We start from the raw sequence: 22,715 nt of genomic DNA, 5'->3' as shown, positions 1-22,715 counted from the left end.
CTGGCAGGTTTCTGTGATTAAAATGAGCACCGACTGGCTATATATTTACATAGAGCAATCATTGTACTGTATGGAGACGAGTAGTTTTTTTTTCCCCACTTCATTCACGTTCTGAGACTTCCAATCGAATCCCTGAAGTCGGTGTTTGCATCGCTGGAACAAGGAAAAGATCCTTTCCTTTATTGACAGTCGCATTCCTTCATATCCTTATCGCTAGGAGACACCCCACCGCTTTGTTTTCATGATAGTTTACCCACTTTTGTGCTTGCCACAGCTTAATATCTCCACCACGGTTGTGGCAACTAATGATGCTTCTCTCCAGGATAGTTGCCATCACCCCTTACCTGGATAACCTCTTGAAGGTTTCTTAAAGAATGGAGAATCTTTCCAGTCTCCACATCACTCTGGACACCTTAAAGAGGATCTGTCACTAGTTTAGTAATGCCCTATCTCCTAGCTAATCTAATAGGCGCTGTCACACTAATAATGATAGGGAAAATTGTGCCCCAAAACGTTCATTTTAAGCTATGCGCTTTTTTCTAAATATGCAAATGAGGCTATACTAGCCAAGTGGGTGTCAACATCAGCGATTCTCCTGAGGTGGAGCTACCTCAGAGCCTCTGACACTGTCCTTGCAGCATGAAGCTGCTTCACACAGTGTGAGAGACTGAGGTTGGAGGGAAGGGGGATCACTTAAAATAGCCATATCTCCGGCTGTAGACCACCTAGAAATTCTAATATTTCATTTGTTACCAGGATCGCAGTTCTAGCTGTGAAGCCACCGGAGGCATCACCAGTTAAAGACAGTCGGGAATGGGAACTGTATATGCATATAGTATGCAGTTTCCATTCCCGACTGTGTATTCAACTGGTGATACAATACGTGTAACCGCTGCTCCATTCAAAAAGAAAAAGCTGATCTCTAATTTTCCCAGAGAAATAGAAGAAATAAAAGCTGCCCTGTGATTGGTTGCTAAAGGCAACAAGGCCAGTTTTTCTGTTAGTTTTGATAAATGAGGCCGACTATCTAGTTTTCTTTTTGGTTTCGTGAAGGTAAAGCGTAGTCCAGCACATAATGTATTGCCGTAGATTTATTTAGATGTAGAATTTAAAGGGATTATTCGGGATGTGAATTTTTTTATTTTTAGTCGGGCTGGAAATGAGATAAATGAACAAAAAAAGCAATACTTGCATATCGTTGCCCCCTAGCGAACCAGTGCTCTCGCTCAGGCAGCATTCCCGGTGGTTGTTTACATGCATGTAACTGCTGCAGCTAATGAGGGCTCGCTGGTCACTAATCGTATTTCTAACATGCCAGAAATACAACATATGACCACTGAGCCCTAAGATTGGCTGCAGCAGTTACATTCTGCATGCATGTAAACCACCTAATTCGGTTGCTCCAGCGGGACTCCTGATCACCTATTTAACTCTAAAATTATGCTCAATCGGTGCATTTTCTTGAACTGTCACGAACTCCGTTTTCTGTTTCCTACTCTATTGTCTTTAGTCAAGGTGAAGGTGTGAAATTGTTGCCGCAAGAGAAATTAGAGGTAGAAGGCCTATTACCAGATAATGTATCTGAAGAAGATAAGGAAAAGATCTATGGTATCTTGGGACAAGCAATGTGCCGTCCTGCTGGAATCCAGGTATGTTTAGAGGGAGTTCTCAGTACAAAGTAGAAAACCCTTGCGAATGGACAGTCATTGCTATAAAATACAACGCACAATGATAAAATAAGAGTTCTCAATACAGAGAAATTTTGATCAAAGATGAACACCACAGAATAAAGCCTTAGCACACTTAGAGGCTCTGTCACCACATAAGTGCCCTATCTCCTACATAATCTGATCGGCGCTGTAATGCAGGTAACAGCAGTGTTTTTTTAAATTAGAAAACCAATCAATTTTGACCAAGTTATGATTGATTTTATATTTATGCTAATGACTGTCTTAATGCTAACCAATCGACGTCATACACTTCTCTCCATTCATGTACTCAGCACATCGTGATCATGCGAGATCACTCTGTTCTGTCACTCACACATTAACTTTACTGAAGTGTCTTGACAGTGAATAGACATCACTTCCAGCCAGGACGCGATGTCTATTTACAATCCCGACACTTCGGTAACGTTTGTGTTTCACTTACACTCACAGCACATCGAGATCACGCTGTGCTGTCATTTACAGCGTGATCTCGCGAGATCTCGCTTGCTGTCATTAAGTCCCCCACAAACGTTACCGAAGTGTCGGGATTGTGAATAGACAGTGTCCTGGCTGGAAGCGATGTCTATTCACTCTGAAGACACTTCAGTAAAGTTAATGTGTAAGTAAGTGACAGCACATCGAGATCTCGCAAGATCACTATGTGCTGAGTACATCAATTGAGAGAAGTGTATGACGCCAATTGATCAGTGTCATACGCTTCTCTTTACAATGCAAACTTGGTCAAAAGCTAAAAAACGCCCAGTTGGGCATTAAGAAAGTCATTAGCATAAATCTAAAATAGGTCATAACTTGGTCAAAATTGATAGTTTTTCTAAATAAAAACCACTGCGGTTATCTACATTCCAGCGCCGATCAGATTATGTAGGAGATAGGGCACTTATAATCTTTTGACTGAGCCTCTTTAAGTACGTTCCTTCCAGATAGTCATATGTATTGGTATAGTTTGCATATATTGTTGACACTAAAGGAGTTCTCCACTTTGTGATCTGCTTATGGTCAATGGACCCTTTTAACAAGTAGCAATCGTCCAAAGTGTCCCCCTGCTGGGGACCCACAGTGTTCAGCTGTAATCTATGGGGAAACCCGGCAGTAATTGTTAAATTTCCCTGCAGCTCCGCCATAGGGGAAATTAAGCATTACACAGTGCCAATTCAAATCAATGAGTTGTCCATGTAATGCAGGACAGAACAGGTCCTCAAGAGCAGGAGGTGCTCTTTGTAACCGCTCCCCATTCTGACCAAGAGATTAGAATCCTGAACATAGGACCCCCTCTATTAACTCAGAATCTCCTAATAGGGTAAATAAAGAGGTATTTTCTAAATTAGAGAAACCACAGTTAAAAAAAAAAAAGTTTCATATCTATTCTAGAGACTATTACAAATTCTGTATTCTGCTGAGAGCAGTGTATGTTGGGGGCACATGACTGTTAGTTCGGCTAAGCTATTGTGGCACATGACTACTATACAAATAAACCGCATGCGTACTCGAAATAAGAAACAAAATTTATACTTGAGTATAGAGAAGAAAATATTCCAACTCTAAAGTAAATAAATAAGTAAAATATTTGTTATTTCTGCATGAATTTTCACTGTGACCTGTTCAAAAGTTCAGTTTTGTATGTGTTTACACTTCTGTATTATTATTTTTTTCAGGATGAGGATATGTCCCTACAGATCACGGAGAATGAGGACCGTGATGAAAATGATACAGTTGATGTCATCTGGAGACAACTCATAGCCAATTGCCCTTGGCTAGCAGACCTAGATGAGACTGCGTCTGAAGGTCTTATCAAGCTGTGGCGAAAAGTTGTGGATCGGATTTTTAGCTTGTACAAATTGTCCTGCAGCGCTTACTTCACCTTCTTAAAGCTGAATGCTGGACGGGTGAGTTACGCTGTGGGATGTAGTACTGGTGTGTTCACACACTGGAGTTACTTCATGTGTATATTTACATTAGTAACTGCTGTCCTTAGAGTGCTGTTTGTCGGCACTCTCTTTTGTTGTAACTGAGCACCTATATTGCTCTCTGGTTACAGAAAATCAGCATTTGAATTCGAAAGGACCTGTCCGCTTTATTGACATGTCTATTTTTTTAGTTAAGACTTGTATTCCCTATAAAAAATAAATAAATGCTGGAGCACCTTTTCTTAGAACTCATCATAGAGCTGCTCCTCAGTTATTCTTCCTGGAAATGTATAATTTGCCTTTTAAATAGGGTGTGTCCCCATAAAGCCAGACACTGTCCAATCTGTGCTGACTGTGTGTGTGGACATGACCCATTGCTTTAGGGGAATGGTAACACACCGTTCGTTCACACATTTCCAGGAGAAATAACAGAGGAGTGGCACGCAGTGGACTTCTAAAAAAAAATGCTTCAACAGAAAAGTCCATAAAGCTCTAAAAGTCCTCCTTCGCTTTAGGCCTGGTTCAAATCTGCATTGGAGAAATTAACAGAAACAATAGTGCAGCATGCTGCGCTATTGTTTCCGGTAAAACCAGACACCCCAGTTGAACACCTTAAAGTCAATGGGTTCTGTCGGCTGCCGGTGGTGCAACGGAACTGGAAGTGTCCGGTATTTTCGTTGCTTTGCTCCTATGACTGAGCAGAGAAATGGAAATACTGAACGCAGATGTGACCGCTAGCCTTGCAAGTTATTGTTAGAAAGTGGCGTTTTCTTAACTAAAACTGGTCTTGTATAGTTCAGTATAAAATGTATTCTATTGCTTTAACTTGTATGAAAATGTGAATTTTCTGTGCTTAAACTGCTGTAAAGGTTTCACTTGATGAAGATGATCCGCGATTACACTTAAACAGCTCATCTAAGCAGAGCACTGACGATGTCATTGTTATGGCAACCCTACGATTGCTCAGACTATTGGTAAAACACGCTGGAGAACTTAGACAGTATTTGGAGCAAGGCCTGGAGACCACACCCACAGCGCCCTGGAGAGGTGACATTTAAATGCTTAACTTATGTCGCAAATCAAAGATCTTGCTTAGTTATTAAAGCAGAACCAAAAATGCACCTACAACAGGGATGCAAATTGCATATCAACATATATTTAATGTGCAAAATCTAGTAAGACTTTACCTGTCACCATCTTGACCTGCCGCCATCTTGTTGAAATATAGTTTAGTTTGCAAATATCTCCCCTAATCACAGCAAATTCTGAATACACCGTTCAACATCCAGCTTGGCATTTGTTTATTTGCAGGTCATCAGAAAAATCAATTCTTACTATATTCCTCCATAGCCGGTCTCTTCCCCTGTTCAAACCACATTCGGTAGACCAGTTTTTATGCACTTTGAACTTGTCGGGCTTCCAATGTATAATAATACCTGTGTTTTAACTTTCTAGGTATAATTCCTCAACTTTTTTCACGGCTCAATCACCCTGAAGTTTATGTTAGGCAGAGCATCTGTAATTTACTGTGCCGAGTAGCACATGATTCTCCTCACCTCATTCTCTACCCAGCAATAGTGGGAAGCATCTCATTGAGTAATGAATCTCAGTCTTCTGGTGAGTACTTATAATAAAACTATTAAAGGGTTCATGTCGCTAGAACAGTTTCCCTTTTATTTTTGAGCAGTGGTCTCCAACCTGTGGCTCCTCCAGCTGCTGCAAAAGTACAGGGGGACACAGACTGTGGGAATATGCTCTTGCCACTACAAGCCTTGAAGCTAAGATTTAAAGTGGTTTTCCAGATGATAAAAATGGATGGCCTATCCTCAGGATAGGCCGTCAATAGCTGATAAGTCGGGGTCCGACTCCTGGGACTATAGCCAATCGGCTGTTTAGAAGGGGGTGATGCTTCCCCTTTCGTCTTGCTCACTTTGAATCGTCGATACAAATTTAGTGGCGATTCGCAGGTATTGCAGCCTTTTCTCCAATTGAAGTGAACGGGAGAAAAGGCTGCAATACCGGTTAATAGCTGCTAAATGCGTGTCGACTATTCCGTGAGCAAGAAGAAAAAAAGGGGCAGCAGTCCCTTCATAACAGTTGATCGGCAGGGGTCCCAGGAGTCGGGCCCGGGACCGTCAGCTAGGCTCTACTAATCAGACTTGACGTCATAAATGTTATATTTTGCAATGTATTCATGCCAGAAAATTACAAAATAAAAACCTCTTAACGTTTGTGAATTAAATTTGAGTGTTCATTTCAAAGACACAATCACACTGCAGATAACATTTGCTTGGAATTGTGGCTGCTAAATGAGACAAACGGAAACCATTTGCACCGGATCCGTCACCATTGAAATCAATGGTCATGCAAACGGAAACCTATGGTAATTTACCTATGGTTTCCGTTTGTTGGTGGTACTTAATAATACGAAGTTATTTCTGAACACAGGAACTAAGCTGTCGTCAGCCATTCCGACTTTACTGGGCAACATGCAGGATGATCTGATGGGTGGCGAATGCGATGATGGAAGTCTTCCCGCTTCGCAAGAAAGCAACAGAGAAGAAATGAAGAATGGTCTCAATGAGGACCAAACCATGATGCAAGACTGTTACAGTAAAATTGTGGAAAAGTTATCTTCAGCCAGCCCCACCATGGTCTCACAGGTTTGTATGTTCCAGTTTGTGGTCGATATCCCATAGTTTTCATATTAAGAGAATTATACTATTTTCAATTATAATTGTATTACACAGGTACAAATGTTGGTAGCTGAACTTCGAAGAGTCACCGTGCTTTGGGATGAGCTCTGGCTGGGTGTCCTGCTTCAACAACACATGTATGTTCTGCGACGTATTCAACAGCTGGAGGATGAGGTGAAGAGAGTCCAAAACAACAACACACTTCGCAAGTATGTTAATGTATTATGAAGATATATATATATATACACACCTTGGTAACCTAGTGTTAAGTACTGAGTTAATGTTAGACCGTGTACAGCATGTGGTATATTGGAGCAACACTTGGACCAGACTTAGATTCTCATATAAGCACCGCAGCCTGTTCATGGTTTACATGGTTCTCCTCCTCGTTCCTATTTGCACGCGCAGTTACAAGGCATTGCACCACTGATCCATTCATTTGAATAAGACCGTGTTGCAATACCTCGCACAGCTGCTAGAAGTGTAAAAGCGCGTGCAATTTACGAACGAGAAGGAGAATCATAAATAATGAGGCTGCGGCGCTCTGCCTCTTCAAACAGCTAATCGGCGGGGATGCAGTCGGACCCCCACTGATCTGATATTTATGGCCTACCCTAAGGATAGGCAGTCATATAATCTGTATAACCCTTTTAAACTGGCAAGCGAAGTATCAGATTTTTCTGTGAAGCAAGTATGAGTATGTATTTCTAAAGCATTATAGATTAGCCTTTTTTTTGCCTTTAAATATTTTCTCAACTTTTTTTATATATTTTTTTCTCGCTAGAGAGGAGAAGATTGCGATTATGCGTGAAAAGCACACCGCACTGATGAAGCCCATCGTTTTTGCTCTAGAGCATGTCTGTAGTATCACGTCCACACCTTCTGAAACACCCCATGAAAAGTGGTTCCAGGACAACTATGGGGAAGCAATTGAAAATGCTTTGGAGAAACTTAGAAATCCATCTAATCCTGCTAATCCTGGTAATAGTTGGTTGCCATTCAAACAGGTATATGGAACTTCAGTTGTCTTCTAAGTTTTTAGTGACTACAGCTTGGATTTTTCAATTGTGGCACTTAGTGTCAAATTATTGTACTGTAATAAATGCAAAAGCCCGTTCTTTGATTTAGCACAAAGATGACCTACCTGATTTTGTTTTAGTAAAACTCAATCCTGATCCTTTTGGGCCAGTATTACTCAAAGCGTTGATGCCGTTTTTGTGGTAGTTTTTTGACTCATTGTTTTTTGAGCCAAAGCCTGAAGTGGATCCAAAAGGAAGGAAAGATTGATCCATCTCCATTCTTTTGCGTCCAGTTCTATGTTTGGCTCAAAAAAACGAAGCCAAAAATTGCACCAAAACTCTGTGTGTAATCCTGGCCTTAGGCCCCATGCACACGACAGCAAAAAAACCTCTGCAAAAACGGAGCCATTCACTTTCATTGAACGCTGACACCGTGGAACTGTTCCGGGAATTATGGAACATGTCCGTTCTTTCGCATTTTGCGGGCCGTGCTCCCATACTTTGTATGGGAGCACGGCCCGAAAATGCGGCTGTCTGTCGCCGGCCGTGCTCGCAATCGCGGGCCGGGATTGCGGGCACGGTCATGTGCATGGGGCCTTAGACTTGTTTTCAGACTTATTATGCGCTTATAAGATTCCCAAGAAAAATAAATGCCTTGCAAAATGGAGCAGATCTCGCGTTACCCTTCTTCACTGTGGCTCATTTGCCTCAGTTTCTTTTACATAATCTTTCTCGCTGTTGGTTTAGCTTTCTTCCAGGTTTTAACGGGTCCGTGTGCTGTGCATGATTTTCACGAACAGCACACGGATGAGTTTTACGCTCGTCTGAATGAGCCCTAAATTTTTAAGCTCCCAACTAAATATCCTTTGACCCAATATGTTTGTAAACACACCTTGTGCACTTCTCATACATTGACTTTTTTTTAGTTTTTATACATACCGTATTTTTCGGACCATAAGACGCACCCTTTAGTTGAAAGAAAATGAGAAAAAAAATGTTCAGACCAAATAGTATGTAAACATTTTTAATAGAGTAAGCAAACAATGTTTCTAAATGTGGATGATACACCCTTATGGGGTCATCCGTATATGAAGCACTGTTATGAGGACCTCTGTGGATGACATACAGTTATGGGGACAGCTGCGTATGACACTGTTATGGGGACAACTGCGAATGACACTTATGGGGGGCATCTACAAATGACACTATTATGGGGGAAATCTACAAATGACACTTATGGGCAGAGGGTTTTTGTACCTTATTACACTTGCTCTCCTTTTTTGTAGCTTGTTTGTTAATAATAGGGAGCAGCAACAAGTCCTCTAATGGCTGCTCCCTATTATTATGCAGACAGTCATGCCAATTAGGGAAAGTTGAGGGGTACTACAGGGAAACATGTTTGATTTTATTATATTTTTATAGACCGAGCACAGCCCATCTCTGCCTCTATGTGTTACACTCCAGGCTCCTCCAACTGTGTTGTCCTGATGACGGTGGCAGGGAAGTGGCTGTCAGAAGATAAAACAGACCTCAGCACCTACTGCAGAGTGAGCCCTTCTGGCCTCCTCCCAACCCCTCCCCTCGCCATCACACTGCCATCAGCCATGCAAGAAACAGAGCTTTTTAAACCCTCTCGAAAGACTCCGGACTCTGCACAGAATGAGTGATCCTTTCTAACCCCCTCCCCAGCCTCCATGCTGCCGACACTACAGACAGCAGATGCACGGCCGACTGGTCACAGAAATGACACCGCCTGTCGGAAGACATTGCAAGCTGCACTAAATCCCTCCTGCACTCCCCTGCTTCGTAATAATACCAGAAAAAAGGTACCTTCACTCCATAAGACGCAGTCAAATTCAAAACTCACTTTATGGGTTTAAAAACTGCGTCTTATGGTCAGAATAATACGGTACTTTTGATTTATGAACGCAGCCATGTGCAATGTGTTGTACCTCTTCTTTCCATCCCATCTTTGCCCTCTGAAAATAACTAAAAAATTTAGTGGGTTCATTTTTCAGTTTGCTATTAGAGCTGATTTGCCAAACAGCAATTTTTTTCCTATCGCAGGACCTTATCTACATCCACAAGTTATTATCATAATATGTTGAAGTAATACGTTGAGGACATCTGGTGAATAAGTGAGGTCTTCACTATTCTTGTAACCCTGCATTGTGTTCTACATGAAAACATAAAATGGTTTGCTAATATGTTGTCATTGTTCTAGATCATGCTGAGCTTGCAGCAAAGAGCACAGAAACGTGCAAGCTACTTGTTACGGCTTGAAGAAATCAGCCCTTGTTTAGCTTCCATGAGTAACACCGAAATAGCCCTCCCAGGAGAAGTGTCGGATAGAGACACGATCACAATTCATAGTGTGGGCAGCACAATCACCATCCTGCCTACTAAAACAAAGCCGAAAAAGTTCATCTTCCTGGGCTCTGATGGTAAAAACTACCCGTATCTCTTCAAAGGTAATCCTCGTGGGGTTTTTTTTGTAACTGATATTCTCCACTGGGTCTGCAAGTCTGACTTTTTTTTTTTTTTTTCTCGTTTAAGGTTTGGAAGATTTGCATCTTGATGAACGTATTATGCAGTTTCTCTCCATCGTGAACACAATGTTTGCCACCATCAATGGTCAAGAGTCACCTCATTTCCGTGCCCGTCATTACTCTGTGACACCCCTTGGCACCAGGTCTGGGCTCATTCAGTGGGTGGATGGAGCTACGCCGCTGTTTGGTCTTTATAAAAGGTGGCAACAGAGGGAGGCTGCATTACAAGTGCAAAAGGTATCAACTCTCTCATATTGCATACTGATATAGTAATTAAGAAAATCGGTTTCACTTTTTTTTTTCTTTTTAATTCAATTTCCAGTAAGGATACTTTCTATTTATACCTAAGGTGTTCCTCCCATTACATTACTATGGAAAGCGTGCAGCATAGACTATAGGTCCGTGCTGCTATATTTTAAGAAGCAGAGAAGATCTGCTTGTGATGTAAATTATGAACATATGCAGCTAGGTAAGAAAAAAAGCTGAAGGGATTGGCAGGGGTCCAAGAGGTTTGGCACCCACCGATCATAAGAAATCCTAGTGATTACAAAAAAATAAAGCCCCAGAAATGTGTTAATATAACAGGCGGTACGTTTTAGTACTTTACACTAAAGGGGTTGTCCAGGCAGGGGGCGGTTTTTAATTTCATACTGATGTATCCACAGGACACCTGCACCGATCAGCTGTTCTGGCTTCCTCTGGGCGTCGGAAGCAGAATTCTCTGGTCACAGTAAAGCCGCATACTGCAGATCTGCTCCTAATCAAGTAAATAAGAGCAGAGTTGCAGTAACCCAGCACGGCCGCTATACAGTGACCAGAGCCATCTGCTTTCAGCACCAAACGTTGCATATCTTCCAGTGCCCGGAGGCAGCAGGACCAGCTGATTAGTGCAGTGTCTGAGCACCCACGCTCATATACTGATAACATATCCTGTGGATAGGTCATCAGTATGAACAACCTCCCCCTGCCTGGACTACCCGTTTAAGTCTAATCTAGTTAAGGAACTTTAAACAGATGCATGTGTTTGTGTGTGCTTCAAGTAGAGAAATTTAATTTCAATAAGATTGGTTGATGTCTTGTCATTTTGTATATAATAAGGGATCTTGGGCCTTTTCCTCCTAGGCCCATGATTCCTACCAGACTCCTCAGAACCCAGCTATGGTTCCTCGTCCAAGTGAGCTCTATTACAGTAAAATTGGTCCAGCGCTAAAAACAGTCGGGCTGAGTCTGGATGTATCCCGTAGAGACTGGCCACTTAATGTCATGAAGTCCGTACTAGAAGAATTAATGGAATCCACACCACCAAACCTACTAGCCAAAGAGTTGTGGTGCTCATGTGCCACCCCTGATGAATGGTGGAGAGTTACACAGGTAGGAAGAGATCTCTTAAGTGCTGATTAGATAGTAAATTGTTTCTCCATTTATTAGAAACCATTACTTGCAATATTTTAATTCACGTTCTGTCATTTTTTATTTATTTATTTTTCTTCAGTCCTACGCCAGATCAACTGCTGTTATGTCAATGGTTGGTTACATCATCGGTCTCGGTGACAGACACTTGGATAATGTACTGATTGATATGACCAGTGGAGAGGTGGTGCATATTGATTACAATGTTTGCTTTGAAAAAGGTGAGTTGTTTGTTTCTGCTCCTTGTATATCCGTTTTTATAGTCATGGGTATAATTTAACACACAAGCACAATTTACATATTTGCAACTCTCCCTTTTCTGTAGGCAAAAGCCTTCGTGTTCCTGAGAAAGTGCCTTTCCGTATGACTCAGAACATTCAGAGTGCTCTGGGAGTGACTGGAGTAGAGGGAGTATTCCGACTATCATGTGAACAGGTGACAAATCCACTGTAACGGTTTTACTTTGGCCACATACGCACTGTAGAAGTTCAGTCTTTCAACATCTATCTTTTTATAAATCTGTATACATAGCTCATTTGAGCATACATGTATATGGCATTGCCAAACTCGTCCCACTTCGCTGAAAATTATAATAGGAGTAAGGAAAGAATGTGATTGATTGAAGGGAGCCCTCACCCCACTCCACAGTGACTGATAGGCTGCTGTGTATGCACATTTGCAGAATAGCCTATAAGTCCCCGCGGGGAGGGGGGGGGTGCACTCCCCTCATGAATAGCTGACTCAGTCCGCTGTTTTTCATTCATGCCTCCTATTACTCAAATGGCATAAAAATGTGTTTGTGCCATTTTGGCTACTAGAAGTATGAACCTGTAGCTGAAGTATTCTGCGCTTACATAGGGAAGCAAACATAATATGTATCCCATCTAACTTTCTGTGCTTAATACAGGTCCTTCACATAATGAGAAGAGGCAGGGAGACCTTGCTGACCTTACTTGAGGCTTTTGTTTATGACCCTCTTGTGGACTGGACAGCCGGTGGAGAAGCTGGATTTGCTGGTGCCGTCTATGGTGGAGGAGGTCAACAGGCCGAAAATAAGCAAAGCAAACGAGACATGGAAAGAGAGATCACGCAAAGCTTATTTTCTTCCAGAGTAGCCGAAATTAAGGTAGTGACCTGCTTGCATGTATTTCTGTAATAGAATAAAGTGTGAATGGCATGTTTAACCCCTTCCTGCACCATGATGTACATTAACATGGGGGGGTTATGGAGCAGGCTCAGAAGCTGAGCCTACTCTAAACACTGCGGGGGTCAGCTGTGTGTTAGTGTATGTTCACACAGGGTCAATATGTTGCGGAAAACTTTGCAACGTATCTGAAGCTGGACACTGAAATGTTTGCTCCAAATGGTACTTTAATTTGGTGCGTAAATTCGACCAGATTGTCCGCCTTGGAAAACGGCCACCAGAAAAAATCGGCCCACACTCACTTCTCCTAACATTGCCATAGCAGCGTGTTCCTGCTGCTATGTGTCCAGGTGGCTTCCTGTGATGACGTTTCATCACATATGAACATGGCGTCTAACCAGTTAGTGGGCAAGGGGTCCCACTAATCCCATCACCCGCGACACGATTTAAGGAGTACCAAGATGTTGTAGGCCCCCTGGTCTGCTGTAATTGGAGACCTTTAAAAGGACAATTTACAGCAATACGGAAGTATTGTATTGTATCAGCGATCTGTTCGAGTCCCTTGTGGGAATAAAAAAATTTATAATATAAGTTGTTGTTTTTGTTTTTTATTAAAGTTTAAAAAAAAAGAAATTTTTTTTTCCCATAAAAAACGAAACCGAATTGGCATCACCAAGTGATCAAAATGGTACCAATAAAAACTACAGTTCGCCCTGCACGAAACAAGTTCTCTCATCACTCCAACAGAAAAATAAGTTTTAACAAATTTGTGGCGGTTTTTGCTATTTTTTTTTTTTCTTTCTAAATGTAGTAAAACATAAAAAATTAAAAAAAAAAAATATCAATATGGTATCTCCGTAATCGAAGTGACCCGCAAAATATAGGTAACGTATAATTTGCGGCAGAAGAGCGGGTCAGGGGGCCCTGTTCTAGAGATAGATGTGGTTGCCAGAGGTGGGACCCACATCTACCAGACCTTTGACACATCCTGTTCATATGCCATAATTGTGTGAGATGGGAATACCCCTTTAAGGGGTTAATGACCTTTATGGCAGCATGATTTAATTTCATTTTTAACCCCAATAAGTAGTCTGTGGTCACATATAATTAATTGCACATATCGTGTTGCAGAGTATGATTGGCCTCTTATTTTTGACAGGTGAACTGGTTTAAAAACAAAGATGAGATGTTGAATGTCCTTCCTAAACTAGACATCAGTTTGGAGGAATATCTAAATTTGCATGAAGACTTGTCTGAAGTGGAGAAGTTGCAGGCCAGACTTGTGGAAGAGATGACCTTCTTAGAAGGAGCTGAAGCACCAGATCATCCTGCTCATACTTTGAAGCTTAGGTTGGCTTTATTTATTTCATTTTTATTTTTTTTAACTTCTACGTCCTAAAAATGCTCAATGGGATTGGCCACCATCAGTATAAAATATCTAAAGACCCTCCGACAATAAACAGAGCCAAAGAGAACTGGTATTCGGCAAAACAAAGTATATGTATGTATATATATATTTAACTGCTCCACCTTACCATGCTCTCCAAGTACTGCGGTTCCCTGAAGGCTTGTGTGGGTGGGACATCTGAAATGTGAAACTAAAAATCCCAGCATGCATCCCTGCCTGTCATCCCATCGTGAGAGTAGTACCTCAGCCAGTGGCTTTGCTGCAATTTTACAGCTGTATATAGAGTGCCTCGCTGTACCCGAGAAAGTATTAAAAAAAAAAGTAAGATTCACCCAGCCCCATCCGTAAATAATGTTGATTCCCCTTCCCTTGATTTTATTTTTTTGTAAAAGTGTGTGTGTGTGTATATATATATATATGTGTATGTGTGCACACACACACACCCACCGTATTTTACGGACTGCAAGACCCACCCATAAATTGTAGCATAAAAAAGAAAAAAAAAGTTTTGCCTTTTACTGTACATTTCCTGGGTAATATTGAGACAATAGTGTACCAGAGTGCCCCAATACAATGCCAGCCGCAGTGCCCCAATACAATGTCAGACACAGAAATACAAGATATTGGCAGTTCTAGTGCTCTCACCCTCCCCTGAACTTACCAGATATCAGAGGTGTGGAGAGGCAGGGGTTAATGGTGTGGAATCTGCTCTTGCTCTGTACATAGGAGGGGGCGTGGCTGGAAGGTCTTTGCAGATCAGCACCTGCACAGATTTACTGCACTGTGTGTACTAATGTCTGTTATCAGCTCACTGAACAGTCAGATTTGACAGAACTCTGTGTGTAAGATGTGACTGTTCAGTGAGCAGATAACAGAGCGCTCTTTTACACTGCACAGGACATGCTGCTTCCTTTACACTGCACTGCAAGGACCTTTTGAAGCTCCACTCCTGCTCCTGGCATCGGTTTGCCTTCAGGAGATAAGACGCAGCAGGAGATTACAGCAGAGATTCTAAGATATAAACTGCGTTTTATAGTCCAAAAAATACGGTATATATATCACAAACAATGCAAGTTTGAACAGCACATTCCAACAGAATGAAACAAAACGTGTATACAGGTGCAAGAACGCCTGTGACTGCAAATTTATACAGCACACAAGAAAATGGTGATCGCACACTGCGAACGCTAATGCCATCTAAGCCGCTAAATATAAATAAATATGCATTACTGCTAAATCTACTTACAATAGGGAGGTTCATAGTGCACACCACCTGCCACGACAAGGTGATCACTATGAGGTGGGAACCTACTCTGCACGTACTAAGCCTACATATATCTGGGGATGGTGGGAACCAGCATTAAAATCACCCCGGGCAGAATGGGAGGAGTGCAAGAACAAAAAATGGAGGCAGTCCCTAACCCCACACAACTTGATCAAAATGTGCGCTAAGAACCTCCCTATTGTAAGTAGTCACAGGCATTCTTGCACCTGTATACACGTTTTGTTTCATTTTGTTGGAATGTGCTGTTCAAACTTTTGTGTTTTATGTGATTCCTATATGTGGGGTTAGTGACTGCCTCCATTTTTTGATCTGGCAATGGTGTTTATACTGTGATTCATCACTTTGCCGTTAGCTCTGTGTGCTTGCATTTCGTGTGCCGTTCACCTCTTGGTGTTTGGTTTTCCTCCACAGTTCAGATGGGAAGTGGTTTGCTCAGAAATAAGTGCAAATCGTAAGGGCACTGGTAGTTACCAGCTTTGTCTGGTATGCGCAACTACTTCTCATACTGCGGATGCCTCCCTGCTAGCGGTAGATCTTGGGGGGGAGGGGGAGCAGTAGCGTCTGCAAAACTGTTATCTGAGGAGTCACTGTAGTGTTACTGCTTTCTTTCGGTTCACGCTCCCATCAATAAAACACGTGTACATGGCTTTAAGTGATAGAATTCGTTCTCTGATCGGGATTTCCCTCTATTAGTAGAACATGACAAAGCGCTAAAAATATGCAATTCAGCTACTCCCGCTTCTTCCCACACACTCCAAAAAACATACTAGGAGGATTACTGGCTACGTGTCAAATTGTACCATGTGTTTGTGCAGGTGTTTTTTATAGAACCATTATTTTTTTATTTTTTTTTCTCAAGTATTTATTTATACATCTGGCTGTAAATTGCTTCTTTAGGTTTTCTGAACACACCCAACTACAGACACAGCAGAGAGCGGTCCAGGAATCCATCCAAGTGAAGCTGAATGAATTTGAGCAGTGGATAACACAGTATCAAGCTGCTTTCAGCAATTTAGAGGCAACAAAATTGGCAGGCTTGCTTCAAGAAATAAGCAGCCAAATGGATTTAGGTATTTAACAAATTATCTTTTAACCATCTGGGAAAAAAATACAGCATTAATGCACTTAAAGGGGTTTTCCCACTGGGTTTTCCACAGGATATGTCAGATGTGGGTCCCACCACTGGGACCCAAACCTATCTCTAGAACGGTGCCCCCTAAACCCCGTTATACCGGTCTGCTCTCACTGCCTCCCTTCCACTTCCTGGTTATATGGTCGGGAGTTACAAAAACAGCTATGCTGTTTCCATAACTCCTATAGTAGGGAATGGTAGTTACGTAAGCAGCGTAGCATGCGAGCTACGCTGTGTCCGTAACTACTATTCAGTTGTATGGGGCTTACGGAAACCGCGTAACTCATCGAGCTACGCTGTTTTCGGAACCCCCGATCATATAACCTTTTTCATGGTCGGAATTCTCTCGCTTCAGCCACAACACTGAGCGGCAGAACGGGGCTTTGGTGGGGGCCTGTTCTGAACATAGGTGCGGGTTCCAGAGGTGGGACCTGCATCTATCTTGCATTTATGACACATCCTGTAGATATGTCATGTGTCTCATGCAAAAACCCCTTTAATCTGCATTATAATATGTGCCGAAATTAGAACGTTCTCTTAACATTCTATACAGAATTTGAAAAGTGTCTCGACATTTAGAATTTCTATGTGCAGTTGCAAAATGTGAAGGTTTTGTTTGTTAGGGTGACCCTTTGTTTAATAGAAATTAGAACACTTGTATTTTATTATTTTTTTTGCTTCCCCAGGTCCTCCCAGCTACGTACCTGCTACTGCTTTCTTACAGAATGCCGGCCAGGCACACCTAATCACACAGTGTGAACAGTATGAAGCAGAGATGGGCACGCTGCTGCAACAGCGACGGTCTGTGCTTCGTGGCTGCCTAGAGCACCTTCACAACTATGCAACTGTTGCACTTTTGTACCCAAAACCAGTGTTTCAGAAACACAGGATGGAACAGTGGAAGACCTGGATGGAAGAATTGATATGCAGCATGACAATGGAGCACTGTCAAGAAATATACAGAAAGTAAGTATAGAACTGAGAATCAAATATGAAACCGGCCTTATTCTTAACATTGTTGACTGTGGTGTCTTCGGTTACCAAATTGAGTGGAAATGCATTGTGGATTAGATGAAAAATTCATAAGTTATTCTTTTTTTTTTTTTTTTTTTTTTAAGGTATGAAATTCAGTATGCACCACAGCCCTCTCAAGCGCAATTCATTTCTGCCACTGAGTTGGCACTGCAGCGTCATTATGCAGATACTAATAATCGCCTTCTGAGACTAGTGGAGCGGCTTAAACAAGAGGCAGTTTCTGTGCCGGTGTGTGAGGACCAGCTGAAAGAAATTGAGCGCTGCATCAAAGTTTTCCTGCATGAAAATGGTGAAGAGGGCTCCTTGAGTCTGGCCAGTGTTGTCATCTCTGCCCTTTGTACTTTAACAAGGTATAAGTTATGTTGTAGCTGCATGCTGCCACTTCACGTCACTTATGCAGCCACATGACTTCATTGTTTGTTATGCTGTTTGTTTTCACAGACGCAATCTAATGATGGAGGGTGCTGCCTCTAGTGCAGGCGAACAGCTGGTGGATCTAACATCACGGGATGGAGCCTGGTTCTTAGAAGAACTCTGCAGCATGAGTGGCAATGTCACATGTCTCGTACAGTTACTCAAACAATGCAAACTTATTCCACAAGATCTGGATATACCAAACCCGTTGGAAGCATCTGAAGCTGTGCATCTAGCTAATGCAGTGTACACCTCTCTTCAGGTAAATGAAAGATATAACTTTGGGGTCTTTTTTTTTTTTTATTTTTTTATTACAAGTGATGAGTAGAGGTTACGGGTGGGTTTTGTAAATGAAAATTTTTTGAACTCCATATCTGCTCTTGAATTAGACGTATTTAGGTTGTCACATATACAGAGCTTTGGCATAAAGTTTTACATACATAAAGCCAAAGTTCACCTTGAGCTTTTAACTTGTGTTTTATGGAATTGCATAACCAGCATTTCCCTAATATTATCTGTTGCTTGATTTACACTCTTCACGAGCGTGAATAAGAGCAGCCAAGAGAAATAGAGAACACTTTCTTCATTTACAGGATTCAGATGCCATAATACTCAGCTAACCACTGTTTGGGAGGTACTGCATGGAGTTTAGTTACCCACATCAGCCCCACCCATAGCTTTACTCCTATATGGGGAAGTTTGTTCTGAAAGTATATTAGGGAATTGCTAATAAAAAAAGTTCTCCAATATACAATCAAAGGTGAAGTTCCCCTTTAACCAAGACAAAATTAGTGTTAAATGTCTGAATTGTTCTTTGCTTGCTGAACATCTTATTCTTAACATGTATTTCTTTCTTTTTTTAAAAGGAACTGAACTCAAACTTCTGCCAGATAATTTTCCCTGAAGCTCTGAGATGCTTAATGAAAGGCGAACAGACTTTAGAGGCCATGCTGCAAGAATTGGACAACCTGATTGAACAAACAGATGGGACTCCGCTGCAGGCTCTGGTAGATTCACTGCAGACCTATCTAAGGAATGCAGCAATGGGTCTGGAAGACGAGGCAAATGCTCACTACATTGACATTGCAAGGTATCTCATATGGTTTACCCATTCATCAGTCTTAATGATATGAAACCATGGTGCCAAGTACGCTCATGCAGAAGCGGAGGGTGTGTATGGGACCTGGATTGTCACAATACTTTCCCTCAAGGGAAGGGACCGTGCCATATTCACTCCCAGTATGCAGAAGACAAGCAGGAACACTCCACTCCCTATGTGTGCCGTTCTCTGGCGAATTGGACACTTGTGGGGATCAGTATAAGACGGGTGACCCTTAGGCTGGTGGGTGACATAGGAGCTTGCACTCTTGTCTTCATTGGCAGGGGTACAATGGCGCAGTGAAGTAAACACTGCACCTGCCATAAGAAGGAAAAGTAGGGGGACGCCATTACCCATCTAAAAGGAAAGAAATAAACTGATGTAAAAAAAGAGCAACAAGCTACGTACAGGAGCGTCTGTCTCTTACGGACTGTAAGCTCAGACTGAATAGCTCAGTGTCTGTGGGCCGGAGTATATCCTGTAGGATGGACCACTTATGCAATTCTTAGGCCCTGTTCACACTTTTTTTTTTTTTTTTTTTTTTGGCATTGTTTGATGCAGAAACTGTCGGGAACCGCTCCAAAAAAACAAGCGAAAACTCCGTTTTCAGATGCGGTTTTTTTCCCCTGCCTGCAGAGCAAAAACGCTTGTGGGAAAAAGTGTCATGCCCTTCAGGCGTTTCCGTCTCGGAGCTTCCATTGACTTCAATGGGAGGCAGAGAAAGCCGTTTTCACAGCAGTTTTTGTCCGTGGCTCTCAATGGCCACGGGCAAAAAAACGCGGCAGAGTGCAGGCAGGTCAAAATTCCAGAGGCAGATTTTTCCGCCTGCTAAAAAACTATGTGAACTGGGCCTTACTGTGAAGCATCCTAGTGGTCACAGCATATACCCCCAATCAGAGGAAAGCGAGGGCAGGAAAAGACCTGATTTATGTAAATTAGACACAACACTTCGAGCTGCATTACATCAAAGACACATGTACAGCTGCTTAATGAGTCATCGTGATCTTTAACATCTGCCATTTTACTAGTAAAATGCTTTGGGTTTTGCAGGTTGCTTCATTCTCAGTATGGAGACCTAATTCAGCCAAGAAACGGATCTGTTGAAGAAACTCCTAAAATGTCAGCTGGTCAGATGCTTTTGGTGGCATTCGATGGGATGTTTGCTCAAGTTGAAACTGCATTTGGACTGTTACTTGAAAAGGTACAGAAGTATTTATTGGTGTCCCGCTAAATTATGTTCATGTTCCTGTTAGATATAAATTTTTAAACCTTTTTATGTAGTTGAAGCAGATGGAAATTCCCCCTGCTTGGAGAAAAGTTGACATCATCCGTGAAGCGCGCAGCACCCAAGTAAACTTTTTTGAAGATGAAGAACTCGGACGTGTTTTGGATGAAATATTCTTCATAAAGAGACTACAAACCATCAGGGAATTCTTCAGACTCTGTGGCGTTTTCTCTCAAACCTTGTCTGGTGAGTAAATCCGTTTTGCCTACAGGATTCATAGCCAAGCAGGGTCTTAGTTTTTTGCTTGTTTGCTCCCTGCTCTCTTACTGCATCTTAGCAAGACTTGTGGATGTGACTAGAAATAAAACATTTGAAAATAAAGTTAAACCAAGCAAAACGAAAATGAGGAAAAAATTTGGATCCTGCTGCATAACTATATAAGCTGGACGACCCCCCTCCATATACTCTGTTTACTTTTTTGGGAACCTCTATCGGCTAGACTTGGGAGCTGGTACAAAGAGTAACTCTAGTGCGTCTGGCACATCTTTATATTACACATGCTCATTGACTGCCTTGTCAAGCTACAGCTTCCATGCAAAATGCCTACCTGGTTCCTCTGCTGATAGCAGCATGGTATCACAGCAGTGGGAACCCCTCACGATCAACACATTGTCAAGAGACCCCTCATTAGAAGAGGGGCTGCCCACACTGGACGTTCCTATTTACGTTCTAGTGGCCTAGATAGATGGATAGATAGATATATCTATCCATCTAAACTTTAGCACTGGTCTTGGAAACCACATAGTCCAGTGGGGCTGCACCTATGGGTGGCTTCGTGGGTAGAGTGCCCACTGAAGGGAAAAATAAAATATGCACTAAAATTCATTCTAATATCACGGTTTACTATGTAATTGTACATGACAGCACATATGCATGTAGTTTAAATCTGGTTTTCTTTTCTCTATAGGGAAGTGTCCAGTAGATGATCCAGCTCCGGTAAATGGACCGTTGCAGCTAGTCAATGTTAAAACCATATATAGAAATTCGTCCCTGAGTGAAGAGCAGATGGCCAAACCGATCAAGTCATTTACTGCAGACTTTGTGAGGCAGCTCTTAATCGGGCTTCCTACACAGGCTTTGGGGTTGACCCTGTGCAGCTACATCAGCGCACTGGGTGTAGATATTATTGCCCAAGTAGAAGCCAAGGACTTTGGGGCTGAAAGCAAAGTTTCTGTTGATGATCTCTGTAAAAAGGCAGTGGAGCACAACATCCAGACCTCCAGATTCTCACAACTCGTGATGAACAGAGCCACCGTCTTAGCCAGTTCTTTTGACACTGCGTGGAAGAAACAGGACTTGGTTCGCCGCCTAGAAACGAACATTGCTTCCTGCAAAACCAGCATGCAACGTTTACAACTGCACATCGCAATGTTTCAGGTAATAATAAACCAAGAGTTAACCCCTTCCCCCTGCTTGCATTCTGGGCCCTAATGACCAAGCCATTTTCTAAATTTTTCCATTGTCACATCCGAAGAGCTATAACTTTTTTATTTTTGCGTCGACATAGCTGTTTAGGGTCTTGTTTTTTGCGACACGTCTTGTAGTTTTTATTGGTACCATTTTGGAGAAGATGCAACTTTTTGATCACTTTTTATCATATTTTTTTAAAGTCAGGATTAACAGAAAACAGCAATTCTTCCATAGTTTTTTATTTTATTTTTTACGGCGTTCACCGTGCGGGTTAAATAATGTAATCGATTTATAGTCGGGGTCGTTACGGACGCGGCGATACCAAATATGTGCAACTTTTTTGCTTTATTGTGGTTTTTTTTTAATAGTAAAGCAGTTTGTAAGGGGAAAAGTGGGGTTTTTCAGTTTTATTTTTTTTTTCAATTTTTTTTTTAAATTAACTTTATTCAACTTTTTTTTTACTTTTATACTAGTCCCACTAGGGGACTTCACTATGCGATCCTCATTATAATACACTGCAATACTTCTGTATTGCAGTGTATTACTGCCTGTCCTAGCAGGTATTCATTACAGGCAGACCTGGGGGCCTTTATTAGGCCCCCGGCTGCCATCGGAGACACAGACACTCGGCGATCGTATCGCCGGGTATCGGTGGGAGAGAGAGGGAGCTCCCTCCCTCTCTCCAAAACCACTCAGATGCGGTGCTCGCTATTGAGCACCGCATCTGAGGGGTTAAACGGGTGAGATCGATACTAATATCGATCTCACACGGCAGAGCAGTGACGCTCCCAGCCCTCGGTTACGTCTGGCAGCCGAGAGCAGGGAGATTTGACAGCTCCCTGCTCTGTTTACTTTATTCTACAGCAGCGCCGTGGAATAGCGGCGCTGTAGAATAAAGCCCATTAATGACCGCCGTGAAAAGGCTTATCGGCGGTCATTAAGGGGTTAAACGTGTTACACAAACCTAGCGTTTAACTGGTGGGAAAGCCCATTCACATTTCTTAATATTTTTGTTAATTCATTATGTTTTTAAATACTATAAGTACTGTATATGCATATAGTCCATAGATACGATCATTAGATACATGGAACATGTTTGGTCTAGCGATAGTAATAGAGCAAAGAAAGGGGGGGGGGGTGGTCTTCTCATAACCTATACTTTTTTTTAAAGACCAATACAAATATGTAAAGCTGA

General features: G+C 42.0%; 1 protein-coding gene across 1 annotated transcript in view; it reads left to right on the top strand.

The window, feature by feature from the left end:
• Positions 1 to 22,715, top strand: part of SMG1 (SMG1 nonsense mediated mRNA decay associated PI3K related kinase) — a 70,884-nt gene that overhangs the window by 35,773 nt on the left and 12,396 nt on the right. The window contains exons 33-54 of the mRNA XM_075830175.1: positions 1,511 to 1,649; positions 3,383 to 3,613; positions 4,504 to 4,681; positions 5,090 to 5,251; positions 6,083 to 6,297; positions 6,385 to 6,539; positions 7,115 to 7,337; positions 9,574 to 9,820; positions 9,906 to 10,135; positions 11,021 to 11,269; positions 11,391 to 11,529; positions 11,634 to 11,743; positions 12,216 to 12,434; positions 13,612 to 13,802; positions 16,043 to 16,215; positions 16,964 to 17,243; positions 17,396 to 17,662; positions 17,754 to 17,988; positions 18,593 to 18,816; positions 19,876 to 20,026; positions 20,107 to 20,296; positions 21,018 to 21,487. Coding sequence (XP_075686290.1) covers positions 1,511 to 1,649; positions 3,383 to 3,613; positions 4,504 to 4,681; positions 5,090 to 5,251; positions 6,083 to 6,297; positions 6,385 to 6,539; positions 7,115 to 7,337; positions 9,574 to 9,820; positions 9,906 to 10,135; positions 11,021 to 11,269; positions 11,391 to 11,529; positions 11,634 to 11,743; positions 12,216 to 12,434; positions 13,612 to 13,802; positions 16,043 to 16,215; positions 16,964 to 17,243; positions 17,396 to 17,662; positions 17,754 to 17,988; positions 18,593 to 18,816; positions 19,876 to 20,026; positions 20,107 to 20,296; positions 21,018 to 21,487 — 4,678 coding nt within the window. The remainder of the gene's footprint in view (positions 1 to 1,510; positions 1,650 to 3,382; positions 3,614 to 4,503; positions 4,682 to 5,089; positions 5,252 to 6,082; positions 6,298 to 6,384; positions 6,540 to 7,114; positions 7,338 to 9,573; positions 9,821 to 9,905; positions 10,136 to 11,020; positions 11,270 to 11,390; positions 11,530 to 11,633; positions 11,744 to 12,215; positions 12,435 to 13,611; positions 13,803 to 16,042; positions 16,216 to 16,963; positions 17,244 to 17,395; positions 17,663 to 17,753; positions 17,989 to 18,592; positions 18,817 to 19,875; positions 20,027 to 20,106; positions 20,297 to 21,017; positions 21,488 to 22,715) is intronic.

This window comes from Rhinoderma darwinii, chromosome 6 (assembly GCF_050947455.1).
Source record: "Rhinoderma darwinii isolate aRhiDar2 chromosome 6, aRhiDar2.hap1, whole genome shotgun sequence".
NCBI classification, from domain to species: domain Eukaryota; kingdom Metazoa; phylum Chordata; class Amphibia; order Anura; family Rhinodermatidae; genus Rhinoderma; species Rhinoderma darwinii.
Note: the sequence above shows the minus strand (reverse complement) of the source record. Positions and strands in the feature narration are given on the sequence as shown.